At 38.1% G+C, this 27,726-nt stretch overlaps 1 protein-coding gene and 2 long non-coding RNA genes across 5 annotated transcripts; 1 reads left to right on the top strand and 2 right to left on the bottom strand.

Annotated features, from left to right (window-relative positions):
* The first annotated feature begins 51 nt into the window (after positions 1 to 51).
* LOC127510755 (uncharacterized) lies at positions 52 to 23,999 on the top strand. Its single transcript, XR_007929736.1, has 14 exons — positions 52 to 122; positions 1,658 to 1,725; positions 1,929 to 2,011; positions 2,102 to 2,256; positions 2,815 to 2,869; positions 3,030 to 3,094; positions 3,626 to 3,732; positions 6,907 to 7,041; positions 8,031 to 8,113; positions 10,269 to 10,364; positions 11,699 to 11,850; positions 16,391 to 16,507; positions 21,979 to 22,087; positions 22,215 to 23,999. It is a non-coding gene; the product is annotated as an uncharacterized LOC127510755 (long non-coding RNA).
* Positions 3,680 to 6,888, bottom strand: LOC127510757 (uncharacterized). 3 transcript variants are annotated; one of them, XR_007929742.1, is made up of 3 exons: positions 6,487 to 6,888; positions 4,032 to 4,269; positions 3,680 to 3,948 (listed from the first exon to the last, which is right to left on the bottom strand). It is a non-coding gene; the product is annotated as an uncharacterized LOC127510757 (long non-coding RNA). The 3 variants fall into 3 exon arrangements; XR_007929741.1 differs by having other exon boundaries at positions 6,521 to 6,887; XR_007929740.1 differs by having other exon boundaries at positions 6,653 to 6,886.
* ppfibp1a (PPFIA binding protein 1a) lies at positions 10,742 to 27,522 on the bottom strand. The gene is made up of 25 exons (XM_051890753.1): positions 27,393 to 27,522; positions 21,985 to 22,066; positions 20,918 to 21,123; positions 19,772 to 19,861; positions 19,485 to 19,598; positions 19,246 to 19,356; positions 18,500 to 18,592; positions 17,959 to 18,076; positions 17,057 to 17,118; positions 16,707 to 16,791; positions 15,461 to 15,543; positions 15,045 to 15,136; positions 14,735 to 14,786; positions 14,199 to 14,358; positions 13,959 to 14,088; positions 13,733 to 13,864; positions 13,483 to 13,633; positions 13,242 to 13,350; positions 12,982 to 13,070; positions 12,407 to 12,526; positions 12,186 to 12,311; positions 11,926 to 12,114; positions 11,662 to 11,820; positions 11,445 to 11,510; positions 10,742 to 11,344 (listed from the first exon to the last, which is right to left on the bottom strand). Exons 2-25 carry the CDS (start codon positions 22,046 to 22,048, stop codon positions 11,267 to 11,269), a joined length of 2,679 nt encoding a protein of 892 aa, XP_051746713.1. The 5' UTR covers positions 22,049 to 22,066; positions 27,393 to 27,522; the 3' UTR covers positions 10,742 to 11,266.
* Positions 27,523 to 27,726: the final 204 nt, after the last annotated feature.

The following is a 27,726-nucleotide window of genomic DNA, read 5'->3' as shown; positions in this document are numbered from 1 at the left end:
TGCAGTTTATCATCCGCTCCACCAGGCGGCAGAAGCTGGCTTGAGTAGCTTCACTTTAACGCAGATAATTCGGATTCCTTCTTGTCATCAATCTTCAGGTGCCACACACGGTTCATGTCCATGTGAGTCATGAAAACACTACATTTGCGGCTGTGGCGTTCACATAACACATGTTTATCGAAAATGTGATGTTTTGAAGACATTGGTGTGTCAGTTAATCGGGTAGTAAAATGTGGTTTCACCCTCGTTAGCATCCAAACCGTGTGTACGTAGCCACGAGTTACAGCAGTTCCTCGATTTGACTTTATAGGCTATTTGTAAACAAGTTCAACACGTAGTGGAAGAAATTATGGCTCAAACATTTATGAAATTATAAATACGAAGCTTTGTAAACATATTCAAGATGAAAATATCAATTTATATACTTGACAGGCAGAGAACATTTGTCATTGTGCACATGTAAAGTGAGCACAAAACGCAAAGACAGTTATACATTTTAATCTACTTCGTGATGCAGATGAACATGTTTTTTGTTTAATCACTCTAGTAAAGAAAAGCTAGTTTTGGTGGGTGTGTTCACGTGCTGTCAAACAATGTGATAGATTTCAAATCTGGCCAATGAGAGTTGAGAACGGTGGCGCCTCTCGTTCCGGATTGGTTTGTTTTTCTCTAAAGGGCGTGACATAATTTTTAACCAATAGCAGCGCTTTTAACAGGTCGCGACCTTATGTAGCCCTGCCCCTTTTCGGCGCTGCGCTTGTTGTGTTTTGACTTCCGGATTGTATTTCCACAGCGATCTATGAATGAACTGTTCGTTTTAAAATCTTCCCGGTCTACTGACATTTAAGTCAAACATTACAATGCCCATGATAACTTTTGTTAACTCTACAATAAGTAAATCCACTTCACCAGCTAATTATTCTTTGACAGCGATGCCATAGAAATATACAGGGCTACCGCAAAAACGGAAGTTCAAATACAAAATTCTAAGATGGCTGCGCGCACGTTTCTGTGGCGCATAAGGTGTTTATCTGATCCAAAAGTGATATCAGCAATCTCAACCAGATATTTATCTTGTCCGTTTTGTAATGTTTATTTGCACACACGAGAAAAGCACAATTTGATCAAATATCTACATTTAGGTGAACCATATAATGTGCTTTAAAATCCTGTTTCATAGTTTTCTTGTCACTTGACAACAAATTGGCTTCTTGCATGTTAATTACGCCACACAGACTATGATTTGGTTTGCTACCTTTTTAAAATATTATTACAGATATAAAAGTATAAATCTTATGTCAAATGACCAGCGCTTTAATTTTTCAAGAATTTCAGCTTTTTCCCACCTAAACATTTGTTACTTAAAGCACCACAGGACAAATATAAATGACTTTTAGTTCAAAGAGGTTCATATACAAACAATAATTCAAGTTATTGTTTGTATATGAATATCAACGAGTGTCATGTCATTAAAATGCACAGATGTCAGTCTTTAACTGGTCTTTAACATATATATTGTCTTTTAGTTTTTTTGCATCTAAATTATATACATTTATTCAATGTAAATTGCTTTTCTTACAAAAAAAAAAAAAAAAAAAACTTGACATAAACTATATGGAGTAATGTTTGTGTTTATTCTTGTGTGTGTCCCTAACAGAAAAAGGGATGTGTTTGGCGTGTACAGTCAGGGACGTGTGGACAGACATTGACTGTAATGATGAACAGGTAAGACTTGTAATGTGTGAATGTGGGTTGTTTGGTGCTAAACAATATTTCTGAAGTATAATATACTCTTAATATGACACTGCACAGCTTTAGGAATTTAATTTATGTAGTCAATTAACATTTATTAAGCATTATTTAGACTAGCTTTTAAATGAATTTAGGTATAGAAAATAGCATAATGTCTTTATGTCTTTGCCCTACAGAATAAGAGATGTGTTTGGACCATTACACCCAGAGATGTGTGGATTGACTTTCACTGTAATGATGGACATCTGCTCGTGGATGGGTAAGGCTTCTTCTTTTTTCTTTTTTTTTTCTTTCTTTTTTTTTTTTTTTTTTTTTTTTTTTTTTACTCAGCTGCTTAAATTTTTTCCAGGCAAAAGCATAACCCCTGCTGGACATCGTGCTGGAGCTTAGGGGGGACCCCGTGATCTCCTGCGCCTTCTCCCTCAAACCTCACCTTCATATCGCTGAGATCTGGCTGGGATCGAACCAGCAACCTCTGAACCCGTGAGGCAGCGCTCTTAACCTGTGAGCCACAGATCTCTTGTCTGAACATATGCAGGAACTTATATTTCACTATTTACCTGTATGATTTTACAATAAACCAGTTAAAGCTTTGACAGACTCTCTGTTGATTAATCGTTGAGTTGGGACTTGAACCCAAGCCTCCATCGCAGTCTCGGCACCAGAGAACGTGTGTTTAGCCACTCGCACCACTGTGGCTTTCACGTTGAAGGTTGGCATTTGGGGCACTTTGTTGGGTTTAATGACAACAATTTAATGTAAACAACAGCAGGGTTTGAACCCATGCCTCTATCGCAGCTTTATCGCCAGAGAACGTGTGTTTAGCCACTTGCGCCACTGTGGCTTTCACACTGAAAACTGGCGTTTGGGCCATTTTGTTGGTTATAATGACAATGATTTAATGTATGTAATAGTGGGATTTGAACTCAGAGCTCCATGATTACAACACAACACTTTATCCACTGAGCTACTGAGTCTGGAAGTTTTTTACATGAATGAAAAGCAAACAATTATTTGCTGAGCCACTGCGTTTGTAACACTTGTTTCTTTTTATTTTTTAAGGACATGGGCCAGTTTATTAGTGATGCAGCAGTTTCCAGTGAAGCCCCGAATCAAGGTTTGTATTGTATTAATATCACTTCTGTGATAAATGACAAAAGATGCCTGAATCACCTGATCATTTTTAGCACATTCTATTCATTTTAAATAATTGTTTCTACAGTATATTAGCAATGTCTTAATGTTTTTTAATGTTTGTTTGTTTGTTTTATTTATAGGAAAGTAGAGCACAGATGGGAAAGCAAGGGAGTGTGATCAAGACCAGATTCAAACTGCTGAGACAGTATGTAGTGTGTGTGCTTTATTAAGCTTTTATGGATATTTTGTTTAAATCACTGGTTCAAATTGTGTATCAAGCTGGCTAAGTCATGTGATATCAGCTAAATAAGGCTTCATTACAAGCTTTGAAACATTTCAGTGATTCACCGCTAGGTGGCGTTGATTTGGTGAACCACTAACCAGATTCTAATATATGGTTTTAACTGATCTCAGGTCAGTTTTAATGACAAACTTGTGTGTGTATAATGGAAAAATAGAGAGGAATAGTTGATTGAAATTGACCTGATTAACCAAATCCTTTCGAAAACACACAAAACAAGCCTTACAAATTAATAAAACAAGACAGATTATACAGACGCTTATGTATTTAATGATTTGTAGATTACATGTAATAGGATACATTTGCAAAAGGTGTCATGTTTGGACTGTTCTTACTTGCATTTACACATTTTGACCAGCAGGTGTCTCCGGCATGTGTTGAGTGGAGCGCTTCAAAGAATTTTTCCCACTCACAAATGTTTGTGTCTTAAAACAGACATTCTCCAACACCTTGAGTTAGAAGAGGTCATGGCCAATCGTTTTGAGACGTGGCACACCATCGACAGGACACCAGAACTTCTTGTTTTTGCGGATTATATTTAGGTAAATTAACAACCTTAGTTTAGGTGACTTGTTCAAGTTCATCCAGACATTAATAATCAATCAGAAGGTGATGGGATAAGAAGGGATGAGTACAGACAAGGCTTCATCAGTGAGGACTTAGTGAAGATGACACACTCATCCTCATGTGCATGGACCTCCTCCCATGATTCAGTTCTCCTGCAAACCTGTATTTCTTTATCCTTGTCCAGCGAGTCTCTGCAGAACAAAAGTGGGTGTTTCTAAATTTGATGGTGTTTTCAAACTGGTGGGGGTCTATGAATGAAAATGACACACCTTACCTGACCCCACTCTTAAACACAACCGTCACCGTGACGTGAGCAAATCAGGTAATGCGGTCGAAAACACCCCTCCGTTATGGCCTCTCCAGCACTGCTCATTTTTGTCTCCCTCGTCATCCGATTCAGATCATCAACACGTGTTCAGAGAGCTGCATGAACTGAACTGGATCAGCGAGAGACATAAAATGCGCAGTGCTGTAGCAAACAGTCATTGTAGAACCATTCCAACAGAAGTCATCTAACAGGGGAAAAATATAGGTTATTTACCAAATGTTGCATTAAAGGTACAATATGTAAGAATTTTGCAGTAAAATATCCAAAAACCACTTGGCCAGTGTTATATATTTTGTTCACCCGAGTACATACAATATCCCAAATATTTCCAACTATTTGTAAATCGTGAGAAAATTGCAATTTTAACCAAGGCTCTGGGATGTGTGAGGAGTCGCCTGTCAATTGCGTCATACCCGCGTTACCCTCGGTTTCCGGTTTTATTTTGTACAAACCATTCAAACACCAAAGACGCTTTAATACATTACATGTTTTAATAGACAAGGGAACAACTGTTTGGATACATTTATAGACAGAAAACTAATTATTGTTATATAGCTCAACACGTTTAGTCTTATTGTTTAAATCTAATTTTCTTGATTTTTCTCGAGTACCATGCTTTACCATGCCTCAGAGAAAAACACTATTTTGTGAAGTAGCTAACATAGCATATGCAGCTTTATTTTTAGTAACAGTAATACAGAATTTTCTCCATCATACAATACGTTTTAAAATTAATTGCATGCCATTTATCAGACACAAGCCATACAGCATTTAATATGATATTCTAAAATCGATCTATCTTACTGCAGTGTGCAACAAGTGTCTCACAGCAGCCGCCGAGTGAACGCACAGAGTAACGTTATAACATCATTTTCAACACACTCAAATGTATCTAATATGATAACCAGCGCTGTGTTACCTCATACTCATGACGGGAAAAGCGGAAGCAGCGCTGGCGACTGTGGCATAATAAAAGTTCCACTGCTCGCAAGGCGTTTTGTGTTCGTCTCTCATTAACAATCGGTCCAGCGGCCTCGTTTAGCTCCCACAACACACGGTCCTGCTCTGCTTCATACTACAGTAACGATAATAATCGCATCCATGAAGATGATTTCTTCCCGAGTCCTATCCCGATTCTTTTCAACCGGCTGTGATGTAAAGACCTCATGTCCCAAGATTCCGCGCTCAAACTTGCCTTCATCAAGCTACACCTTTATTTTGAATAGGCCTCTAGCGGACAGAAAATTTTACATATTGCACCTTTAAATGAGTAAAAACAAATGTATATGCCTTATATATTATATAGGACAGATAATTTATCATTAGCTTTTTAATTATTCCACCACCACAATTTTTGTTTATACCCTGCTTGAAGTTCATATTACTTGTCTACATGGCTAAACAACAGTATTGACAGACAAAAAGTATTATTCCCTGCAGAAGTTCATATTTCATGTTTTTAGTGTTAAAATGCTCTCTAAAATAATTCCTTTAAAATGTCAAAAGATTGGTCCTATCTAAATGAATCTGAATGTCTGCTTATAGAGTCCTTTACCTGCAACGGCATTTCACTCAATCAAATCAATGTTTTGGATCAGTTGAATGAATGAATCACTCACTCGTTTCGTTACTGAAGGTCATTTATCGCCACCTACTGGCGTATCGGTGTAACCTGCAGAAAGAGTCGATGTACACAATCGCTACCAGCAACAAACTGACCGTCTGTCTGGAACACGCAAACACAGACACGCGGAGTGATACAAACAGTGAAAAGTCCCAACGCTGTTGGACTGAATATCAGTGCTCTCGAAGCTCTAGAACTAACTGCTTTATTATATAATTTATCTGCTGTGTGTAAATGTATACAGTTCAGTGCATTTGCAACCTTAGTGGGGCGATTTAAGGAATTAAGGTACATTCACACTGAAATTAATTCTCTACACTACAGGAAAGCGGCATACAGCTAAGATCTACAGGTAAAAACCCTCTTTGCTCATACTGGTGTTTTTATATATTAATGCATATACACTTATTGTCCACAAGAGGGAGCTGACACTGATCTCCTGTGCCTGTTATATTAACAAGTAAAAAGACACAATTATACACAATTTATAAGTTTATTAGTAATATCATTCATTAGTTTATAGATTATATATGCCGTCATTTTGATACTTTAATGATTGTTCTAAATCTCCTTTGTTCCAAATCACCAATCAAGCTACTATAAATGCTGTTTAAATCTGCTTAAAACACCAACACAGCAACACGCAAACATTGTTTAACAGCGAACAAACATGATTTATATCATATTAAATAACTAAAGGCAAATAAACATCAACTTAGATTCACATAGATAACCCCACAACAACAAAAAGATCTCGTATCGTATGTTTACACTCACGTGCCGTTGAGTTCAACACAATTATCTGCCTTACCGCATCGATTGATCTGGACCTTTTACCCGAAACTGCTAAATGTACGTTGTTTTGCTGCTCAAGGCCTCGATAAAAATAAAATAGATTTGATTTAAAATATATTAAATTCAAATCAAATCTAAGTCCTCTCACCTACGCCTGGCTACCCCAAGTTCTTCATATGATCAACAACAAACACTAATTGGCCACAAGAGGGAGCTGACGATCACTTACTTGACATTATTTAACCTAGCAAATACAGTGTTTTGCCTGAGTATTTGAGTGTAAAATTAGGCTAGAAGTTTTGGAATTGAGTCAGTGACCAAACTTTAAATAACTGGCAAAAGTCTAGGCACTGTAACCCGTAATTTAGAAACTGAGGTGCAGTTTTCCATCCGCTACACTAGGTGGCGTAAGCGGATTCACGTTCAGTCTGACGCACCTTCAGACGCTTGAAAACATTACAACACGTGCGGACTGTTTAAAGTAGCCTACAGATTCTGCAGATGACAGCTCAACGAGAGACTGAACATCACTCAACAGTAAGTGTCTTTTTTATTCTTACTCAGTGTATTTCTCTTTGTAAAATAGCCAGTACACAAGAAACTACTATAACAACACCAAAAGTGTTGTTTGACAGCTAAACATGTATGTCAGTCGCATCTTCTGTGGATGTTTATCATCACAAACTTTGTTTACATGCTGTTCTCTTGCTGAACTCACTGACAGAGCTTTAGAAAAATCAGTGAATCAGTAGTTGTTGCGATACTTTGGCGTGTGTAGCTTTCCTGCTGCTTCATGGTTTTGTAGAGCTGCAGTGCTTTTGCTTCTAATGAAAACTATCATATACAGTCTAAGGCTGGGATCAATCCATGTGCAGGAAACCTGCCTTTTTAGGATTACTGTTGTTTATTGTGTAGGAAAATCTCATTTTAGCTTTAAAACTCTAAATGGACAAATCTTTACAATTCTACTGGACCAACAAACATTTGAATTACTAACATTGCAGTTTGTATGATTAATGATGAACCACCGCTAGCTCAACACCCTCAGTTTATCCAGCTCTACTGGCGTATATCATTGTGTCAGTAATGTCATTGCATTATTAATTTTATTTGGACACTAAGTTTTGAAATTCTGATTTTGATCAATTATATTTTCATGTGTTTTCTAGTCGCTTTTATCAGATTTTAATTATTAATAATATTTTAAATGTTCTTTTTATTGTTTGTTTTAATAATAATTCTGATTTTAATAAACATTTTAGACACTTTTTAGATATTATTATTTAAGATCTGATCTTAATTATTAATTTTTATTTTTTTATTTTTTATGTATTTTATTTTATTTATTTATTTATTTTTATTTTTTTTATTAAATGTGTGCTTATGGGTTTTCCTTAAATAAAACAAAAGAACTAACGTTAGTGTGAGGTGGCAGTGGTCCAGTGGTCAGTGCTCATGGTATGAGAACCAAGCCTGATGCAGGAGGTCTGGGAGGTCTCTTTTTCTTTCCTCCTTTTCTTTCTCAGGCCCACCTCTCTTTCCTTCTGGAACACTCCAACCTCTCAACCTGACCTTCATCTGTTGCATCGCACCTGTTTTACCGCCCCAGGTATGTTAGCCAGTCAGGCTATGTTTTTCACCGCTCTGTAACCAAGCTTCAGGTCCGCGTTTTTCTTGGCTGTGTAGCCAGTCTGTTTACCGCCCCAGAGTACTCAGTCTCATTCTGAGCCTTTGCCGCCACGCACCTTGTTTGTTGTACCGCCCCAGGTACTTTGCTGTTGCCACAGCTTTCTGTCTTTCTTAGGTGTGTCCCCACACACCGAGGTGGGATTTGAACCCATGCCTCTATCGTAGCTTTGTCCGCAACCAACGTGTGTTTAGCCACTAGCGCCATCGTGGCTTTCACACTGAGAGGTGCCATTTGGGCCACTTTGTCTGATTTAATGATGGCAATTTAACATAAGCAATAGTGGGAATTGAACTCCGGCCTCCAAGACTAAAGTGTAACGCATTAACAGTTGAGCCACTGAGTCTGCAGGGTTGTTGGGTGTTTTGGACAGGGTTTTATTGAGAACTTTGTTTTAAATCATGTAAAACACTAACATTTGTGGGGTTTGAACCTGGACTTTCATGAATGATAGACAAGCAATCATCCACTGAGCCACAGAACCTGTGATATTTAGAGTTTAGGTTTTTGATGTTTAGTTTAGCTGCAGCATCAATAACAATTTAACATAAGCAATAGTGGGAATTGAACTCGGGTCTCCAAGATAAACAGGTAACACTTTAACTGCTGCGCCACTGATTCTACGGAGTTGTCTGGTGTTTTGGATGGGGTTTTATTGAGAACTTTGTTTTAAATCATGTAAAACATTAGAATTTGTGGGGTTTGAACCTGGACTTTAAACGATCATCCACTGAGCCACAGAGCTTGTGTGTTTTTGGTATTGGTGTTTTTTTATGTTTAGTTTTGCTGCAGCATCAATAACAATTCAACATAAGTAATAGTGGGATTTGAACTCGGGTCTCCAAGATTAAAACACAATGCTTTGCTTGGTGAGCCACTGAGTCTGTGGAGTTATTCAGTGTTTTGGACGGGGTTTTATTGAGAGCCTTATTTTAAATAATGAAAAACATTCACTCTGAAGGCTGGTGTTTTAGCCACTTTGTTGGTTATAATGACAATAATGTAATGTATGCAATAGTGGGGTTTGAACCCATGCCTCTATCGCAGCTTTATCAGCAGAGAACGTGTTTAGCCACTTGCGCCACTGTGACGTTCATGCTGAACACTGGCGTTTGTCACACTTTGTTGGTTATCATGACAATAATTTAATGTATGCAATAGTGGGGTTTGAACCCATGCCTCTATTGCAGCTTTATCAGCAAATAACGTGTTTAGCCACTAGCACCACTGTGGCTTTCATGCTGAAGGCTGGCATTTGGGACACTTTGTTGGTTATAATGAAAGATTTTAATGTACGCAATGATGAGATTTGAACTCAGGAGTCCATAGTTACAACAGAATGCTTTATCCACTGAGCCACTGAATCTATGGAGCAAGAGAATGTGTTGGATGGAGTTTTAATGATAGCTTTGTTATGGTATGCTAAGATAAACTTAAGCTGTTGTAGGATTTGAACCAAAACTTTCATTTGTAAAAGGCGAACATTTATACTCTAACCCAGTGTTTCTAAACCCTGTACCTGGAAGCACAATAACTACACATTTTTGAACTCTTCCTAAGCAAACACATCTGATTCAACTCATCAGCTCGTTAGAAGAGACTCCAAAACAGGGGTGTCCAATCCTGCTCCTGGAGGGCCACTGTCCTGCAAAGTTTAGCTCCAACCCCACACCTGAGCCAGCTAATCAAGGTCTTACTAGGCATACTAGAAACTTCCAGGCAGGTGTGTTGAGGCAAGCTGGAGCTAAACTCTGCAGGAACAGTGGCCCTCCAGGACCGAGTTTGGACACCCCTGCTCCAAAACCTGAAATGAATGGGTCAGATAAGGGAGACATCCAAAATGTGTACTGTTGGTATGCCTCTAGTAACAGGGCTGGGAAACACTGCTCTAACTAGTTAATAAGGTTTTGTTTTTTTCTTGTTGTTTATCAGCCTAACAATATATAGGTTAAAGAAGATTAATCTCCTAATAATTTAATCTACGTGTACATGGAATAAATTTCTATTCTGCATAAAATTAATTGAAAAGCCAGAGATGGCGATGCTATTTTAAACATGTTAACATTTTTTTTTTCAGGTCTGCATTGCCGTGACCCTACAGTGGGAAAAATGGTTTGAAGAATGGATTGATGGATGAATGTCTCTCCTACATCCTGGCTTAACTCTTAGACGGGTATCACTGTTAACAGTTTCACGTTTTCCGTTCTACCCCACATATGATAACATTAGGCGGCACATGTAAAACACTTAAGCCGCTAAGCCTGAAACTTGTTTTTGTACGTTTTCTGCCTTTCACATGGAACTTTTAGAGACTAGGGAATTTGAACCAAGGCTTTTATGTATGACAAGTGTTTTTTTTCTTTTTTTTTTTAAGATTCTCTCAGATTTTTTTTTTATTTCACCTTTTTTTCCAGGTTTAGGAACTTGAATCGTTTAATTTCTGGCACATAATCTGTGTAAATGGCAGGATGGTGAGCAAGTACTCACCATAGATAATATTCTTCCATTTGAGTGAAAAGACTTGCAACATCTAACAAACAAGAGACTGGATTTGGAAAAAAAAAAGTTTTAATTGAATTTCTTTGACACACACATACACACACACACACACACACACGCATAAAACAGTACATAGTACATGGTGTTCACTGATATGGTTATAGCATAACAATATCAAGAGTTTGCAGGCAAAATAAACAACATTTCCCTCCCAATAAATTGATGTAACCAAATAGGAAAATGATGAAAACATGCAGCAAATGGTCACATAATAGCCTAGAGTATAAAAGACAATAAAAATCTTTAAGAACTAACAGCTGATTTTATATGTAGTCTTTGGTTTTAGCTGGGTGAAACGCTTATAAATACTGTCTGAGTTATGGTATATACTGCAGATCCTAGATGAATAAATAACATTCCATTGACTTGATATACTACTGCATTTATGGTGTAATTTAATGCGAGTGGAGCTTATCGCTTTCATTGCGAAATCACAGTGTCTTGCTGGGGGGTTTCAACTTGTTGGGAAATTTCACAGCTACAGACTTAAGTGATGATTGTCATGTTCAAACATTCTTAGTCTTCATCGTTAGTGCTGGTTTCAGGTGAACGGGAGGATGCTTCCCTGAAGAATTTATCTTCTTTTAGCATACTCTGGAGAACACAAGACATGAGTGTTAGGTGAAACCGAAGAAAGGACAAGAAAGACCACAGCAGATACAGTACAGCTGGAATAATAAAGTGATTGTCTTACAGTCAGGTTGTTGATTCCCTCCGAGAAGGCGCCAATCTGTTGCACTGTGCCCTCGGAGTCCTCCATCTGCACAGAGATACACAACGTCATTTAAATAATAGCAACAAAATCCAACCATGACCAGATAAGATCTTAAAGACTGCCAATAAAAAATAGATTTGGACTATGATTAGCAGTTTTATTTGCATTGCATCCTGGTAAGTGGAATTGCCTATACCTGCTCCAGCTGATCAAAGCTGTCCTCATATATGCAGGGGCCTTTATGGAAACTGCTGCTCTGAGGCATCTGCACATCCATGGGGCAAACGTACTCTTCGGTCTCCTCCTGTCGCTTCCGCCTCAATGTCCCGAAACCTCCAAATGACAGACGTCTTGGCTAAAAGGAGGAGAGGATGGAAAAGGACAGGTAAAACATCTATATTTAATGTTGTATTCCATATATAAGAGATGTTCAGTGGCAACCTCGCTTACGGTTACTTGCCTTAACTTTGGCTGTGGCCGTGAGGACGGCATAATCTGGGTTTTCGAGATAATCCTGTTTCAGCCTTTGTGCCTCTGAGCCAATCAGAAGATGGAAGTGGGTCGCAAGGTGACGTCTCAGCAGTGTCTTATTTGGTGGGATGTTAAGAAGCAGAGCCATTGTCTCAACATTGAAGCGAGGCTCTAAAACCTGAGAAATGTAAGTATAAAAAAATAAGTAAAAAGAAACTTCCTGCATGTTTACTTCCTCACTGTATGTACCATTAGGCCCCCGTGGACTCCGCTTCCTCTCAGGTTGGGTGCGTACTCTGCCAGATCCACCGAACGAAGCCACTCCATCACTCTGTGATTGGTCCACTGACAGATTTCTGCTGGTGTGGCATTATTCTAGTCAAAAGGAAATAAATAGAGCAAAAGTCTAAGTCATATTCTAAGTGAATGGAACTAAGTGTGCATGGCAACATGATGTCAGGGTGTGCTACCTCTGTTGGTCGGCGACGGAGACAGTTGGGGTCATAGCTGTTGATGCGTAGCACCTGGATGGCCCTCTTAATACTGAGATGGTGAAGCACACTGCCCACTTTCAGACCCAGCAGGTCATCCTAACCAAAGACACGTTGAGAACCTTAAAATTGTGGTTTCCACAAGAATATTAAACAGTGAAAACTTTTCAACATTGATAAGCAGAAGAAAAAGAAGAAATGTTTCTCAAGCATCAAATCACCATATTAGAATGATTCTGATGTTTCTGATCATGTGACACTGAAGACTGGAGTAATGGCTACTAAAATTCAGCTTTGTCATCACAGGAATAAAATAAATTAAAATATATAAACTAAATGTAATATATAAAATACTTAAATAGAAAACTTTCACAAATATTTTTCATATTTCACAGTATTACTGTATTTATCATCAAATAAATGTAGCCTTGCTGAGCATAAATTGTTAATTAATAAAATTATAAAAAAAATGTTTCCAAACATATATAAAAAGACACACACACACACACATATATACATAATTTATTTTCTTTTTCTTTTTTTTTGACACCTACCACAGTCATATAGTGAAGCATGCGCCCATCCACTCTTCCCTCATCAAACTGAGATTTATACTGAGGCAGGCCGATGTCATCCAGCCATCCTTTGAAATTACAATAATAATATTAGCACTCGCACACTGTAATAAAATGTTAGTTGGTGCTTCACTAATACTAGATCCATCAGTCCTAAATAACATTTGTAATCAACTGCATTCACAGACATCTGGCTTAATCTTTTTAGTTAAAACAAATGACTGATTGTTGTTACTTACGAGTAACCCAGTTGTAGTCCAGTTTACCCATGGCATCTTCCTCTGAGCCCAGTGACTGAAGAGCCAGTTGCAGTTTCTTTCTGTGTAGAGGATGTCTGATGGCCAGTTCCTGAAGCACAGAGACAAATATCATACAACACACAGCCAACACATAACCCAAAAAGTTACATATAAATTGACAAAAAAAAAAAAAAAAAAAAGGTCAAGCACTATATGTGCAAATTTAAAAATGTCAGGAGACCTTTTCCAAATCATGCTGAGATGCCTTCAGTAAGGTCTGTCCAGAGCTGATCCATTGCTGAGCTTGATTTATATACAAGCCCAGTCCCTGTTCCTGCAGCCACTCGCACACCTGCTCTTTACTCCAGCGTGAAAATGGGCTGTCCTGCTCGCTGAGAGAGACATCAACAATACATGTTACCCTGCCTCTAAACAAATGGGGCAAAAACAAACAAACAAATAACTTCCTTAAACAAACAAACTGTATGTACTTGTTATTGCTTCGCTGCAGATCACGTGACCACCCCAGCCTGGGTCCCGCTGTAGCTCGGACTCCACCTCTTCTAAACTCTGACTCTGGAGAATCATCCAGGTCAGAGGACGTGGACTGGCTTCTCTTCATCCTGATGCAGCATGTGCATAAGAGTTAATATCTTCATCTTAATAATCAGTGCAGCTTATTGTTACTTAGCATATTAACAAAGACGTTACAAAGACCTTCCAAGTAACTTCATGAGCCCCTTTGATTTCTTCTTCCCTTCAGGAGAGAGTGTCTCTAACGCTTTAGGCTTCTGTGTTTGCGCTCCGGCCAAATCCAAGTGCTCCGTCCCCTTACGCTCTCCTTCAACTGCCAATAATTCATTAATAGGGTTAATCTTACACAAAATAGTGCAAAGAAAGGTGCATACTTCACCTCACAAGTTATTACAATTCTTCAAGTAAAACTTTGTAACTCACCCAGACTGGGGGCGCTGCTCGTCATCTTGTTTCCTCTGATCTTGAAAAAGCCACGTCCAAAAGAGGAACGTGTTTTTTTAGAGCCAAAACTCTCACTCCCCCCTGAGCTGGGCTGAGTCGGGGAGACAGATGGAGAGCCTCCATTTTTACTGGCTTCATCCTAAAACATTACAAGCAAAAGTTTGAAGCTCTTGGTTAAGATGTTGCACTTTTTGCATTGGCAAATGTCTGCCTCTAAAAACCTCCTAAGTGACTGTTCTAATTATAAACAAATTAGATGCTTAGTAATCAGCATCGTTCATAAAAAGTGTTCAGTGCAGCCATGTGGCCCATTTATTTTAAATATGTTTTTGTCAGGCTCACAATGATCACGATGATGTGCACTTTGCTTATGTCGTGTATGCTGAGATGCTGTAGGGACCTGTACCTGTAGGGGGCCCCATGAGGACAGTGACGCTTTTGTGTGCAAAATAGAGTTTTAAACAACAGGTGGCGCCAGAAAATATTTCATCATTTCTCATAGATTAAGTCAGTACCTCATTATTGCTTGTCAAAGGAGACCTTTCAGGCTGCTGTACTGCAGAGACACTGAAAAAGCAAAATGGAAAAAATAAATCTGTTACAAACATTAATAATAATTAATTTAATACAAATACAAAAATAAATAAAATAAGAATAGGGTACAAAGCGGTATCCCGTTACTTTTTGAATAAAGGCACCAATTCTTCCTGAAGATCTCATGATATGTTAGAGATATGATGACTTTTATAGGATATATTTTTTTTATTTTAAAAATTGTTTGAATCAACACTTTGAATAAAAGATGCCTATAGTAAGTAAACAGACCTGTCTGTGGGTCTCTGTGCTTGGGGTCCGAGTGCGGTCACTTTGGTGAGGTCCACTTCAGGGAGCAGCTCTGAACATGGGATGAGCTGAGGCTGTGTGAGAGAAAACAACACTGATGCATGTGAAAGTACAAGAGAACAGCAGTGAGGAGAATATCAGTGAAGTATTTTCCCTGAGGAGTCAAATTTCAATGAACAACACAAGCAGTGACTGCTTTGAAATGACCTGAAATCACAGGATGCTGCTCCCAAACAAAAACAACAGACGTTCCCCGCCAAAAAAAATGGTTATGGTTAAATTGTTTTTCTCTGTCAGACCATCACAATGAAAGTACTGCAAGGAGGGGGTCTAAAAGGAAGTCTGAGGAACATCCTGTGATCATAACCGTTTGTGTGTGTGTGTAAGACCCTTCATACTTCATCAGTTTCCTCTGTGCCTCCTGTGGAGACTGTCTCGGTGTCACACAGCCCCTCTCTTGTGTCTTCTTCGCTGGGTTTGTCTGGGAAAACAGCACAAGTCATGAGACGGGATAAATCAGCCAAGCTATTAGATTGAGATGCCGACAAAAGCTTTCTGGGAAATATTCTGGAGATCTAAATAATCTTTTGCCTAAATGTGATAAAGACTCCAGGAAAAGTAGACATGATTGATACAAACAAAGCGATTTCACATCACTAGCTCTGTGGTTCTCAACCAGGGGGCCTCAAGATGACTTAAAATTCAAGATATTTCTTACTCTTTGGTGTTTTTTTTTTTTTTTTTTTAAATGAATACACATCTTTCTAGTTATGCCAAGCGCTAAAATTTTTTATTGGATAGAAATTGTGAGGAGGGGATGGGGGGTTGGGGGCTTTAAATATTGTGTGGACAATGGGGGTTCCTTGAAGTCAACAATGTTGAGATCCACTGCTATAGATGAATTCGGACTCTGTCAACAAGCAGTTTTTTTAATGACAATGGCTGAGAAGCCCTGTATAATGACACTTTAAAGGGATAGTTCACCCAAAAATGAAAATTTGATGTTTATCTGCTGGATGTTTATGCAGCATCCTTGCGCATCCGGTTGGTGAGGTGTGAAAACGCGTTCTGATGACGGAAGTGATCTCTCGCGCTTATACTTCAATGAGTGCGAGACATCACTTCCGTTGTCAGAGCGCGTTCAGACCTCACCAACCGGATGCGCAAGGCAGTTGGACATAGTGGTGTTTTAGAGGTGAAAAACTATATAAATACTGTTCGGTTTCTCGCACAAACCGATCGTTTTGTGTCTTAGGACATCAATGTGTCGTCACGAGTCGCAGGGTTTAATTTAGATTTGTCTGTGCATGTTTTTTTGACTCTTATAGATGGAGTTACCATTGACGTGCATTATACGACTGACAGACTGCAACGGTTGGAGTTAAAAATCATCATTTGTGTTCTACTGAAGAAACAAAGTCACCTACATCTTGGATGCGCTGGGGGTAAGCAGATAAACATCAAATTTTCATTTTTGGGTGAACTATCCCTTTAAACACTTTAAAGGTCATTTCAAAAGAAATACACTGTACACTATTACTGACATCAAGTAACTTGTAAGTGGTAATGGGTGATTTTACATTATAGCAGAAGAAAATAATGTATAATCAAAAGAAAGACATAACTGAGCTGTGGAAACCTCACCTTTCGATACCTGCACAGACATCACCATATCCTGAACTTTCTTGTAACGGATCAGAGACTGGTGCAGCTCTTTTATCTTAAGATCCTAAAAAGATTCAGATTAAAACAACATGGAATTTAATATCAAATGTTTCAAAATTCTATTAATATTACACATAAACAATATATCCATTAATATTAAATGATAGTGTATATAAAATCTCCTACTTCTACATACATACATCCATGCAAAGACTGCTTAATTGGAAAGATCGTGGAGATGGTTTAATTAGAAATGAAGTAATCTGTGTGCTGGCAGGTGGTTGATGTGACTGTCACAGCAAAATAGCAGGACATCATATTGTTTATACCTTCTCTTCATTAGCTGCCTTCAACGACTCAACAGCACTCCTCATTCTCTGCACCTCCATTTCTGAACACACACAAAAACAACTCCACAAATAACATATTAAAGCATTCAACATGCTAAACATTTCAGAACAAGACTGAAGCCTTTGACAACATTATTATGTCTCTGGAGCCACTAAGATAAATACCCCAGAAACTGCAGAGTTGTTATACCCATCCTGCTGGAAGTAAAGATGATTTGCAGCGTAAAATAAATACTGCAAGACAATAGAAGCAAATCCAGCAAAGCACAGTTATAAGAGCAGGAGAGCCTGCAGCCAAAATCAGGTCACCATCAATCAAATTGCATGTCTAGACATGTGTAATACAAACCTACATACTTGATACATTCCAACACGTTTTTTTTCGTACAATGTGCCAGGATAGTTTCTCCTTTATCACACTAAAATGTTTTTGTTCCTGTGTCATCCATTTAAAGTGCATAGCCTCAGCTGCAAATGGATTTATTAGCTGTAAAATGTGTCTGTGCAGGGCTCCCTTTGGATAGCGTATACAGTGGGCTCCAAAAGTCTGAGACTGTTTTGGTCATGTGACTTTTTTTTTTTTTTGCACATCCACTATGTCCATCAGCAGGTCAAAATAATGGTTATGAATACAAAATCATGAACAGAGACACTAAACAAAATGTTGATCATTGGATTTGATTCATATCGATGTCAATTTAGCACAGAATATATATGTATCCAAAAGAAAGTGAATTACTCATACTGGTGGACTCTTGCCTGTATATGGAGATTATAATATCTTATTTCACATTCAGGTTTAAATTTGATTTTGAATCCACTCTAGTTACATTTTACATGAACATTGTTGTTGACATATTAGCAGTATGTTCGTATCGTACCTTTTTCTCTGCTTTGTGACTGTTCTGTGTTTGGGCTTTCTGGGATGGCCTGGTCCTGAAGTCTTCTAAGTGCCTGCTCTCTGTCCTCCAACTGCTTTTGTAGTGATATCAGCTCCTCCTGACCAAAATTAACACATTTAATTCAAGAACTAAATATAAGCTCACTACGTAGTACATACCAAACCCATATTGACTTGATTTAAAATGCAGCACAGAGAAGTGCATTAACAAGAAAACAATAGGTAACTATAATGTAGTGTGAACAAATGCCATTTTAAAGTATCTAATGAGGCAGAAAAAAAAAATCTAGAGAAAGACATGATTTTATACGAATCTGTCCAGCTATGTAAATTTGTCCAGCTTTGAGCATGAGGATAAAGTTCATTAGCTTGACACATTCCAGTAGTGTGTAGGGTTAGGGTGAACTACACAAAGATTTCTTTTTGTGGTTAAGTGATTCATGGACAAGTGCTTGCTGTTACACTTCAGTGCTGTTAATCTTATGTTGTGTAATTATCACCTGACCATGAGGCACTCTTACTTTGGTAGAGTTAAGGCTGCTCTCATATTCTTGTCTCTCATTCTCCATAGAAGTCATCTTGAGGTGCATGTCTTTCACATCTTGGTAAAGACCCTGAAGAGACAGACCATGTTTCTATAAGTCAAAGAGTCAAGAAGAGTTTTGCATACAAACCGACAGGCTAAAAGACTTGCAGTGCTAAATACTTTGAGTTTTGTTTGAATGATAGACAAAAAACAAAACAAAAAAAAAAACAAGGACCCTAACAAAGTGAGAAAAAAAAAAAGACACTGAAACTGAGACCTTCAAGTATACTTAAAAAGAAAACTATATTTTCATCTAACATGGAGGAAACCTAGCCCATTCTTTTGGTCCACCATGGATTTCTGGTTTCTGAAACAGAAACTCCCTTCTGGGCTCATGCAAGTGAGAGAAAGCTGAATGGGACCAGTGTAGTCTGGACTCAAACGAGCAAAAAAGCTTTATAACAGGAAATGGCTCTAGCACTTAAGAGTTTCACTCTCACCCTGAAGCTGAAGTCTTAAACAGCAATGAATGCCACTATGGAAACCACAGGGTGGTCAAACCATAATAGCCAGGTTTAATTTCATTAAATGTTCAAGTTGTCAGTACAGTTCATTCTGTTCTGCATTGAGAGCATTTTTAAGGTTCTAATTAATTACTGGAGACTGTAATTTATTAGGCTTGTGGGACTCTGCAGCCTATGAAATTTCATAGTGGCGAAGGTACAAATGTGTGCTCATTACCTCACTTTCTCTGCAATCCCCTTCTGCAGCGGCTAGTTTTAGTTTCAGACTTGATATCTCAGTCAGCAGTTCCAGTTTTTCCGTCTCTAAAGCACTCCTGCTAAGCAGCTCCTACACAATACAAGTTAGATATTAATTTTCTGGGAAATGTATTCCTTTAATACTGACCACCCCTACAACAATATGGCTTAAATGGTGTGCACTTTTGTTATTGGACATAAGATTATAAAACAACACACCTGCTGTAATAACTCTTCTGTAGCATTCAGTTTCATGCGGTGTTCCTCAAGGCTCGAGTCTAGGTCCCTTATCTTTTCTCCTTGAACTTCCACCTGGTCAGTCAGAACACTTACCTGATGAATAAGAGTGCATATTTATTGAGTTTGTGTGATGCGTGACATTTAGAAACTAAAATGGCTGTATTCAGACTGACAGCCAAAAGGAAAGCAGCAGTGCACAACTTCAAATCCGACAAGAAAATCCCATACAGTCCATAAAGTCTCTCAACTTGGTTTTGACAACACACCTGGAGCACTAGACATTCTTTGTCGCTTTCCAAGCGAGAGAGTCGCTCCTGGTAGACCAAATCCCCTGCTACAGATCCATGGCCATTGGTCTGGAAACATAAATGCTTAGAGTGTTAGACAGTTTTATTCTACATAAAACATACATGGAGACGCAAATAGGCACACCAGATTTGCTGGTAGTCTGAATGTGGTGTGCATCCTTGAATTGAAATAAAAACGCAGTGAAATGAACTGAAATGACCTAAAATGACGTTATACAGGCAAATGCCAGTGGGACCTGGAAAAGAAATCACATGCTGCCATCTGTGAGTCATGTGGGGTTCATACAGATGATACTCTGCTATATGAGATGCATGTGAAAGGTTTTCACATTGCAAGATTTTGAAGCCCAGGAGTGGAAATTTTGTAAAGCAAGCAGCTTCAGGTTGAATATGGAAAAATGGGCTGGGGAGCTGAAATGTGCTTAATCCAGATGAATCATGGCTGGAGTAAAGGACGGAAAATGCAAAGGGAGAAAAACGTCAGACGAATACATTTTATTTATATTATATACATATATATATATATAAAAAAGAAAAAAAAAGTGATTGGTCTTGTTCTTTTCATAGCAAGTTTTTGCATCAAACAGGTAACAGTTTATAAAACTATTGCCAAAATTGCAATGCTTATTCTTTAAAAAAAAAAAAAAAAAAAAAAAAGTATTTTAGGCCATCTCATGTGGATGCAAATAAAAAGACTCGCAACAGATCAATGAAACCTTCAGGCTGAGAAATCAGCACTGACTTTGTACCACACAGGTTATCTCTGGGTCAGGTTATATAAATGAGTCCACATTTATTCAAATTAGTTATGATAGGAGGAATAAGATTAACAATAAAATATATGTAGAGTCTTCAATATTCAGGTCAGGTCACAGTAGCTAAGAGACAGATTTGTTTGACAGATATATATATATATATATATATATATATATATATATATATATATATATATGTATATATATATACACACACACACACACACACACACAATACATGATTTTGTTTTTCACTTAAAAAAAAAAAAAAAAAACATAACTGTTTAGGCCTATTTTTTGTAGTAGCACCTAGCAGTTGTATTTTTAACTAAATCTGAGGGAAACCCACCAATTGGCTTTGCAGCCACTCCATCAGACCCTCAGCAGTGGTTTCGGAAACCTGACTACGCAGACTCTCCTTTTCCTGGGGATCCATAAGGTCCAAAGCAACCCTCAGGTCTTCCAAAAGATGTAGCACCCGAAGGCTGCCCAGGAATGGTGAAGTTGGTGACTGACAATCAAACAGGCCATTGGTGTAGTTCATGGCCTTAGAACCTGAGGCAAGTGCAAGAATGAGGATCAGTGAGGGGATTTAGGGATTTTTTTTTCAAATTCTAAAGTAACATCACCGGTCCTAACCGCATGTCATGATGTTAAACCTACGGTATTAGCACAGTACTGGATGAAGATTATCAGTGATTAATGACTGAAATTTCATTGGTTCATCACACAGAGCTATTGTTAGACTATTATTAGACTGTATGAGTGTATTCAACCAATCAATCAAGTAGAAAAACATTACATGTAAAACCAGGCGGAAAAAACTAAAAATGAGGGCAAGTAAATCACTGAAATTATTTAACTTCAAATGTAATTCACTTTTAAATCTATTTTTCTGTAGCCACTTTTAGCACTTTCCAAAATAAAACAAAACACAGGTTGGATGACTGTGACCGCACAACTCGGATGGCTTATCGTCAGATGATGTAAACACTGGGACGTCCACTGCCATAATTATAGAGTGAATGGAAAAGCATAACCTTCAAGAGACTCTTGCTCCAAGCAAAGACATTCATTTTTTTTCTCTGATGTGTCCCTGATGTTCCCAGAGATGGACAGTATTGTGGTCGCATACCGAATAAGCATTAGATTTCATCAGTGCTGAAATAGTGGAAAAAGCTTGTAACGTAGCTTAGTACGCATTCTCTCAGCTCTTACAAATCTGCAGAAACACTCACAGTGCAGATTCATTCCCTTCGTGGGTTTATGTGCATTGTTCTTAAAAATTCCTTCAATTTCTCTGTCTATTTCTTATATACATGATCACACAGATGATGACTGTGTAAATCTGCAAATAATACACATAAGAAAGAATCATTTTTGTGCAAAGTATTTTTTCCATTTATTTAGTTGTACCTGCAATGATGCCATCCATCTGCTCCAGAGCGGCTGCCAACATTTCACTGGCATCACACATCATGATCACCTTTTTTGAAACCTGCAAATGAGACATTCAAAGGTAAGCAAGAATATGACTCTTCAAGTGGCGTTAGTGGTGCAGAAATTTTATATATATGCTTTCCATCTATCTGATGTTCTCTCTCCTCCCTGGCACTAATATGAGGCGTTTCTGTCTTACTACACAGAATGGGAGGGCTCGTGTGTAGGATAATGGCACAATTCTCCCAGGACTTTTCTGCACTCCGTTGGAATGCTCGGAATTCCAGACCTTCAAAACAAAGTCCCACAGGCTTCATGTCATGCTGGTGCCATTGGCTTACAGTTCAAGAGAAGCTTCCCTACTCCACCCAAGAGGTTGGACTCCTGAATGAATCCTGGAATTGCCATTTCAAAATGAATTTATATTAGCAAGGTGAATTAAATCTAATAGATGGATATGCCTCACTTAAGATTAATCTAAAGATTTGTAGCAACAAATGTCAAAACATGCATGTGTAAACAAGTACTAAATCATACAATCCTTGAGGTATGTAGGATAGTGTTTTTGTTATCTAAAACTACTCAGTCATTTGCATTAATTGAAATACAGCGAAAATAAAATATAAATATGAGACAAAAACTTGGAGAGAAAAAAAAAAAAAAAACTAAAACTAAGTTGGAAATGTTGCCTTATCAACTAAACTGAAATAAAATAAGCTGAAGTACTAAAATTAATGAAATAAAAAATTAAATCTAAATAGAGAGAAATGTGTGTGTGTATATATAATATACACACACACATAAAACAAATAATGGCATAAAAATAGGTGAATTTCAGGCTTATAGGACAAGGGATGTGAAAACGGATTACAGGGGTCTTAAATTTTTTTACATTTAATTAGTTGCATTACATTTTTCTTGTGGAAGAGAACTCGAAAAACAGAGAGATGCAATGCAATGGCCAAAGATGTACTAATTCTAAATGTGTATGAATGTTATAACAGTGCTTTAAATGGGAATTAACAACACATATATAAATATATATTATATATACATTATATTATATATATATATATATATATATATATATATATATATATATATAAAAAAAAAATCAGAAAACTCTTCAACCACTAGTAAACCATGCTGACCCATCCCTATACAGGACACTACTGGTCACAATTACAAGCCAAAACAGTGGGGGTAAAATACTCCAAAAATTGCCCTTTTAATTGTGTTACTGACTGGGCAAGAGAGCTGCAAATCTCAATCACTACACACAGAAGTCTTTGTTTGTCTGTTTACCACCGACCCCCAGAGAAAGAGAACAGATACAAGCTACATTCTCATTCTAACATGAATCTATTCAGTTATGCACTTATCTGATCAACGAGGACTGCAGAAAGGGCAAGACCGGCCCACGTCACTCACAGTTTTTATGTAGCAAGACGAGTGGGCCAGGGCTTTGTTTATGGATATCAGATTTTGTTAAGTCAATGAGTACTTTGTATACAATGCTTGTTCAAAAATACACCATATAGCGAGTAGCTTTTTTCTAACCAGAGTTGTTTTAGAGCCTACATGACCAAGTCAAGCTTCTGACCACAAAACAACAACTAAATCCTCACCGAAACTTTATTAATCACTATGAAAAAGTGCTAAAATAACTTATGATCTACTGGATTTGAACTGACATCCAGACCCATTACCACCTGTGGAAACACTGGCCAAAGTGAAGGACTTGAAATCCACGGCTTTTCAAGTTACTTTTGGCTAACGGAAAACATTCTCCACATCCCTGGAGGGAAAAGGAGCCGTATTTAGTCAGCTGCCTGCATCACTTCCTATGGGGAAGCCCTGGACTTCTGGCAGCTTCTCCAAACAGTTCAAGGAGAAACTCTAAAAACTGAGTATTTGCTTTTGTAATTACAGGGATGTAATTTGGCTAGTTTAAGAATACACAATAAGAATTCAATGCTACATGAGACCCAGATGCTTTGTATAATATTTTTACCTACATTTATTTTAGGTGTCTTCTTTACCTTCTCTGCATTCACATTCTGACCCAAGTATGACCACACATATTGTGTTTCCACCTCCGATGAGAACCAGCTCCATTCTGTTCAGCTCATGGATATTTTGAAAGCTTGGACGGAAAATCATATGGATAAAAGCGAGCCCCTCATAATAGTGTGGAGTGATCTTTGGCTCCAAACAAACTTTTGAACAATACTTTCCAGTAGTGAACGTAGCAGATTTGAATCAGGCACAAATGGAGTGAGGAATTACATTTCCATACGGAAAGAAGGGGGAAAAAACAGTCTTAATTGGCCATGGTACTAAATGTTTTGTTTCAGCTTCTTAACAGATCGGGGTTCACCACTCTCAACAAGGCCCTATACGAGTACCATGCACCAATCGCTTCATTACCCAGATGACCAGCTCCATCGAGACCCTAAAACTCCCCCTTCTCCCAGATTCCTGAAAAACTCCTCCAGATGTGCGCTCCCTCTTACATACCTTCACAATCAGTGCTTCCTCTAAACATAGATATCGTACAGCCCGCCCTCAGGCCAAATCAGTGTCAAGCTCCTCGCACAGATTAATTTACATGTTTTGCTAGTAAATCAGCAGACCACATTTTCCCTTAAAGGGCTGTTAACCAAAGCACTGTAGGAGGGACGTATTGATTGGCTCAGTGCCCAGACAGGCCTACGAGTACAAAGGTAGAAGTCGTTTTTTATTTATTTACATACTCTGACGTTAGCCAGATGTGGAGATACGGGATGGAGCGGGGGTAGCCTGAAAGAAAAACAACCCACTGCCCGTGCCGTTATCCAGGCTGAGCCTCGTCCTAAATACACCAACCCCTCAGACGGGTTGTGCTACTGAACTACACAAACACACAGATGTGACACATATGCGGCCTTCAGCATTAAAAAAGCGCCTAGTGCCGAGATCCCATTCGCTACTAATCATTCGACTGGATGTGGGAGTTCCTATGCTTTGAGTTCCTGAATGAAAGCAAAATCATAATACCATCTCTTATCACTTGGTTTGATAAAGTGCTTCAAAGGGAAAAGGAATGTTAGCAGCATCCCTCTTAAAGAGAAGTGAGCTGTCGGCTGATGAAGACCAGACTCCTCACTCACCGTACATCAGTGTTTACCAACCATTTATGTCTTATCCAACCCACAGTCCCATCAGTAAAGCCCTTAATCAACTATACAGAAATGCATTCTTATTCACTTTATTAGCATATTAATAATATTATTAAAGGGTTAGTTCACCCAAAAATGAAAATTCTGTCATTAATTTCTCACCCTCATGTTGTTCCACACCCATAAGACCTTCGTTCATCTTCGGAACACAAATTAAGGTATTTTTGATAAAATCCGATGGCTCAGTGAGGCCTCCATTGCCAGCAAGATAATTAACACTTTCAGATGCCCAGAAAGCTACTAAAGACGTATTTAAAACAGTTCATGTGACTACAGTGGTTCAACCTTAATGTTATGAAGCAACAAGAATACTTTTTGTGCACCAAAAAAACAAAATAACGACTTTATTCAACAATATCTAGTGATGGGCGATTTCAAAACACTGCTTCATGAAGCTTCGAAGCTTTATGAATCTTTTGTTTCGAATCAGTGGTTCAGAGCGCGTATCAAACTGCCAAAGTCACGTGATTTCAGTAAACGAGGCTTCGTTACTTCATAAGTGTTTTGAAATTTCAATGGTTCACCACTGGGGGGCGTGACTTTGGCAGTTTGATACATGCTCCGAATCACTGATTCGAAACAAAAGATTCGTAAAGCTTCAAAGCCTCATGAAACAGTGTTTTGAAATCGCCCATCACTAGATATTGTTGAATAAAGTCGTTATTTTGTTTTTTTGGTGCACAAAAAGTATTCTTGTCACTTCATAACATTAAGGTTGAACCACTGTAGTCACATGAACTGTTTTAAATAGGTCTTTAGTAGCTTTCTGGGCATCTGTAAGTGTTAATTATCTTGCTGGCAATGGAGGCCTCACTGAGCCATCAGATTTTATCAAAAATATCTTAATTTGTGTTCCGAAGATGAATGAAGGTCTTACGGGTGTGAAACGACATGAGGGTAAATGACAGAATAAATGACAGAATTTTTTGGGTGAACTAACCCTTTAAACATCGATACTGGGGGTTAAAAAACTTGTCCACATACACACACACACATTTATAAAACATGTTATATGAATAAAAACATCCCAAAAAAATCTAGTTTGAATCTATTGTATGTTTAACAAAGCAAAAGCAGCAAAAAAAGTTATTTTATTGTTAATTTCACACACTGCCTCTGTGACCCTAAAAATTTTAAGATTTTGGAGAAGTGATCATGATGGCCAACAAAGCTTTTCTTTCAATCACTCACAACCAAGTATTATCAAGATTTCAAACATTACAAATGGCTTTGATTTTGACATTTTGTAGCTGGTCTGTCTTTTGTTCACATGAATAAAAGGAAACGTGTGGAGGACAAGATAGGAAACATCTGACCCACACTTTAAGCCTGCATGGGAGCAATTTGGGGTCTTATATTTGAAGAATTAAAAAAAAAAGCCCCTGATGTCATAGCTGACCTTTTTCCACTGTGAAAGGCCACAGTTCCACCCTGAAAGTTACAGTAAACACAGGATATACATACACACTCCAGGTTTAGAGTATTTACAGTACCACTCAGGGTAAGCGCTTTACTTTACAGTGCAAACCAAGAGTCACACCCACAAGCAAATTCTGCTCTGTAAATGAATGTCTACATTCACAGGTTTTTAAAAAAGTTCCTCTGGCTCATGTCCTTCACTCTCAGAAAATAAATAAATAAATAAAAATGTAGCTTGTCACTGGGGCAGTACCCTTAAAAGGACATCTTTGTAGCTTAGTTACCCCTAAAAGGTTAAGAGTAGTAGCTTAAGGTATATATTCCTACTTTAAGGTAATTTTAGGGGTAAAAGGGTACAAATATGGGGTACTGCCCCAGTGACAAGCTGTTGTACCTATAAAGGTACAATTTTTACACATTTTTTTCTGAGTGATAGCATTTCCTCACAAAAAGGGGAAGATCTCTAGTGACCAGTACGCATCAGTACGGTCTGCAATAGGTAAACAGACAGTAAAATAAAAATGTGGAGTTTTGCGCAAAAGCATTTATAAAATAACTGCATTTAAAATGTTTGCAATGCATAAGTAGCTAAGGAAAAAGAAGATAAAGAGTGCGTTAACAAAAGCAAGCCTTAAAAAACGTAATTCTAACAATCTTAAAAAGAGCAAACGACTCTCAGGTGCGACACAGATAAAGTGCATTATTATTTTTTAATCGCTTTTTCAGATATCATTAATGACTTACCTTCTAATGTAACGAGGGTCCTAAAGTTATTTGAAATTATAAACTTTCTTCAGCAGATGTACGTGTCCGAAATCAACAGATATCCCCCAGCGTCCCTCATATTAAACTGTTCAAATGAGATGGACGCGTCTCCTCAGAAAGCAGAAGTGGAACTTTCGGACTTGACTTTAGAGTTGTGCGCTCGAGTGCGCATGCGCCTGTCCAACCAATCGCAACCATAAAACGAGCCAAAATTGTTAATTACCTCCAAAGAAAACAAGTAGCCTATGAGCTCTCGACAAAAAAGGGGAACGCCGCCCTCTGGTGGATATTGAATGAGTTGATAAATGTTTAC

Source organism: Ctenopharyngodon idella, chromosome 4 (genome assembly GCF_019924925.1).
Source record: "Ctenopharyngodon idella isolate HZGC_01 chromosome 4, HZGC01, whole genome shotgun sequence".
Classification (NCBI taxonomy): Eukaryota; Metazoa; Chordata; class Actinopteri; order Cypriniformes; family Xenocyprididae; genus Ctenopharyngodon; species Ctenopharyngodon idella.
The sequence above is the reverse complement of the archived record's forward strand: the minus strand, read 5'-3'. Positions and strand labels throughout refer to the sequence as shown.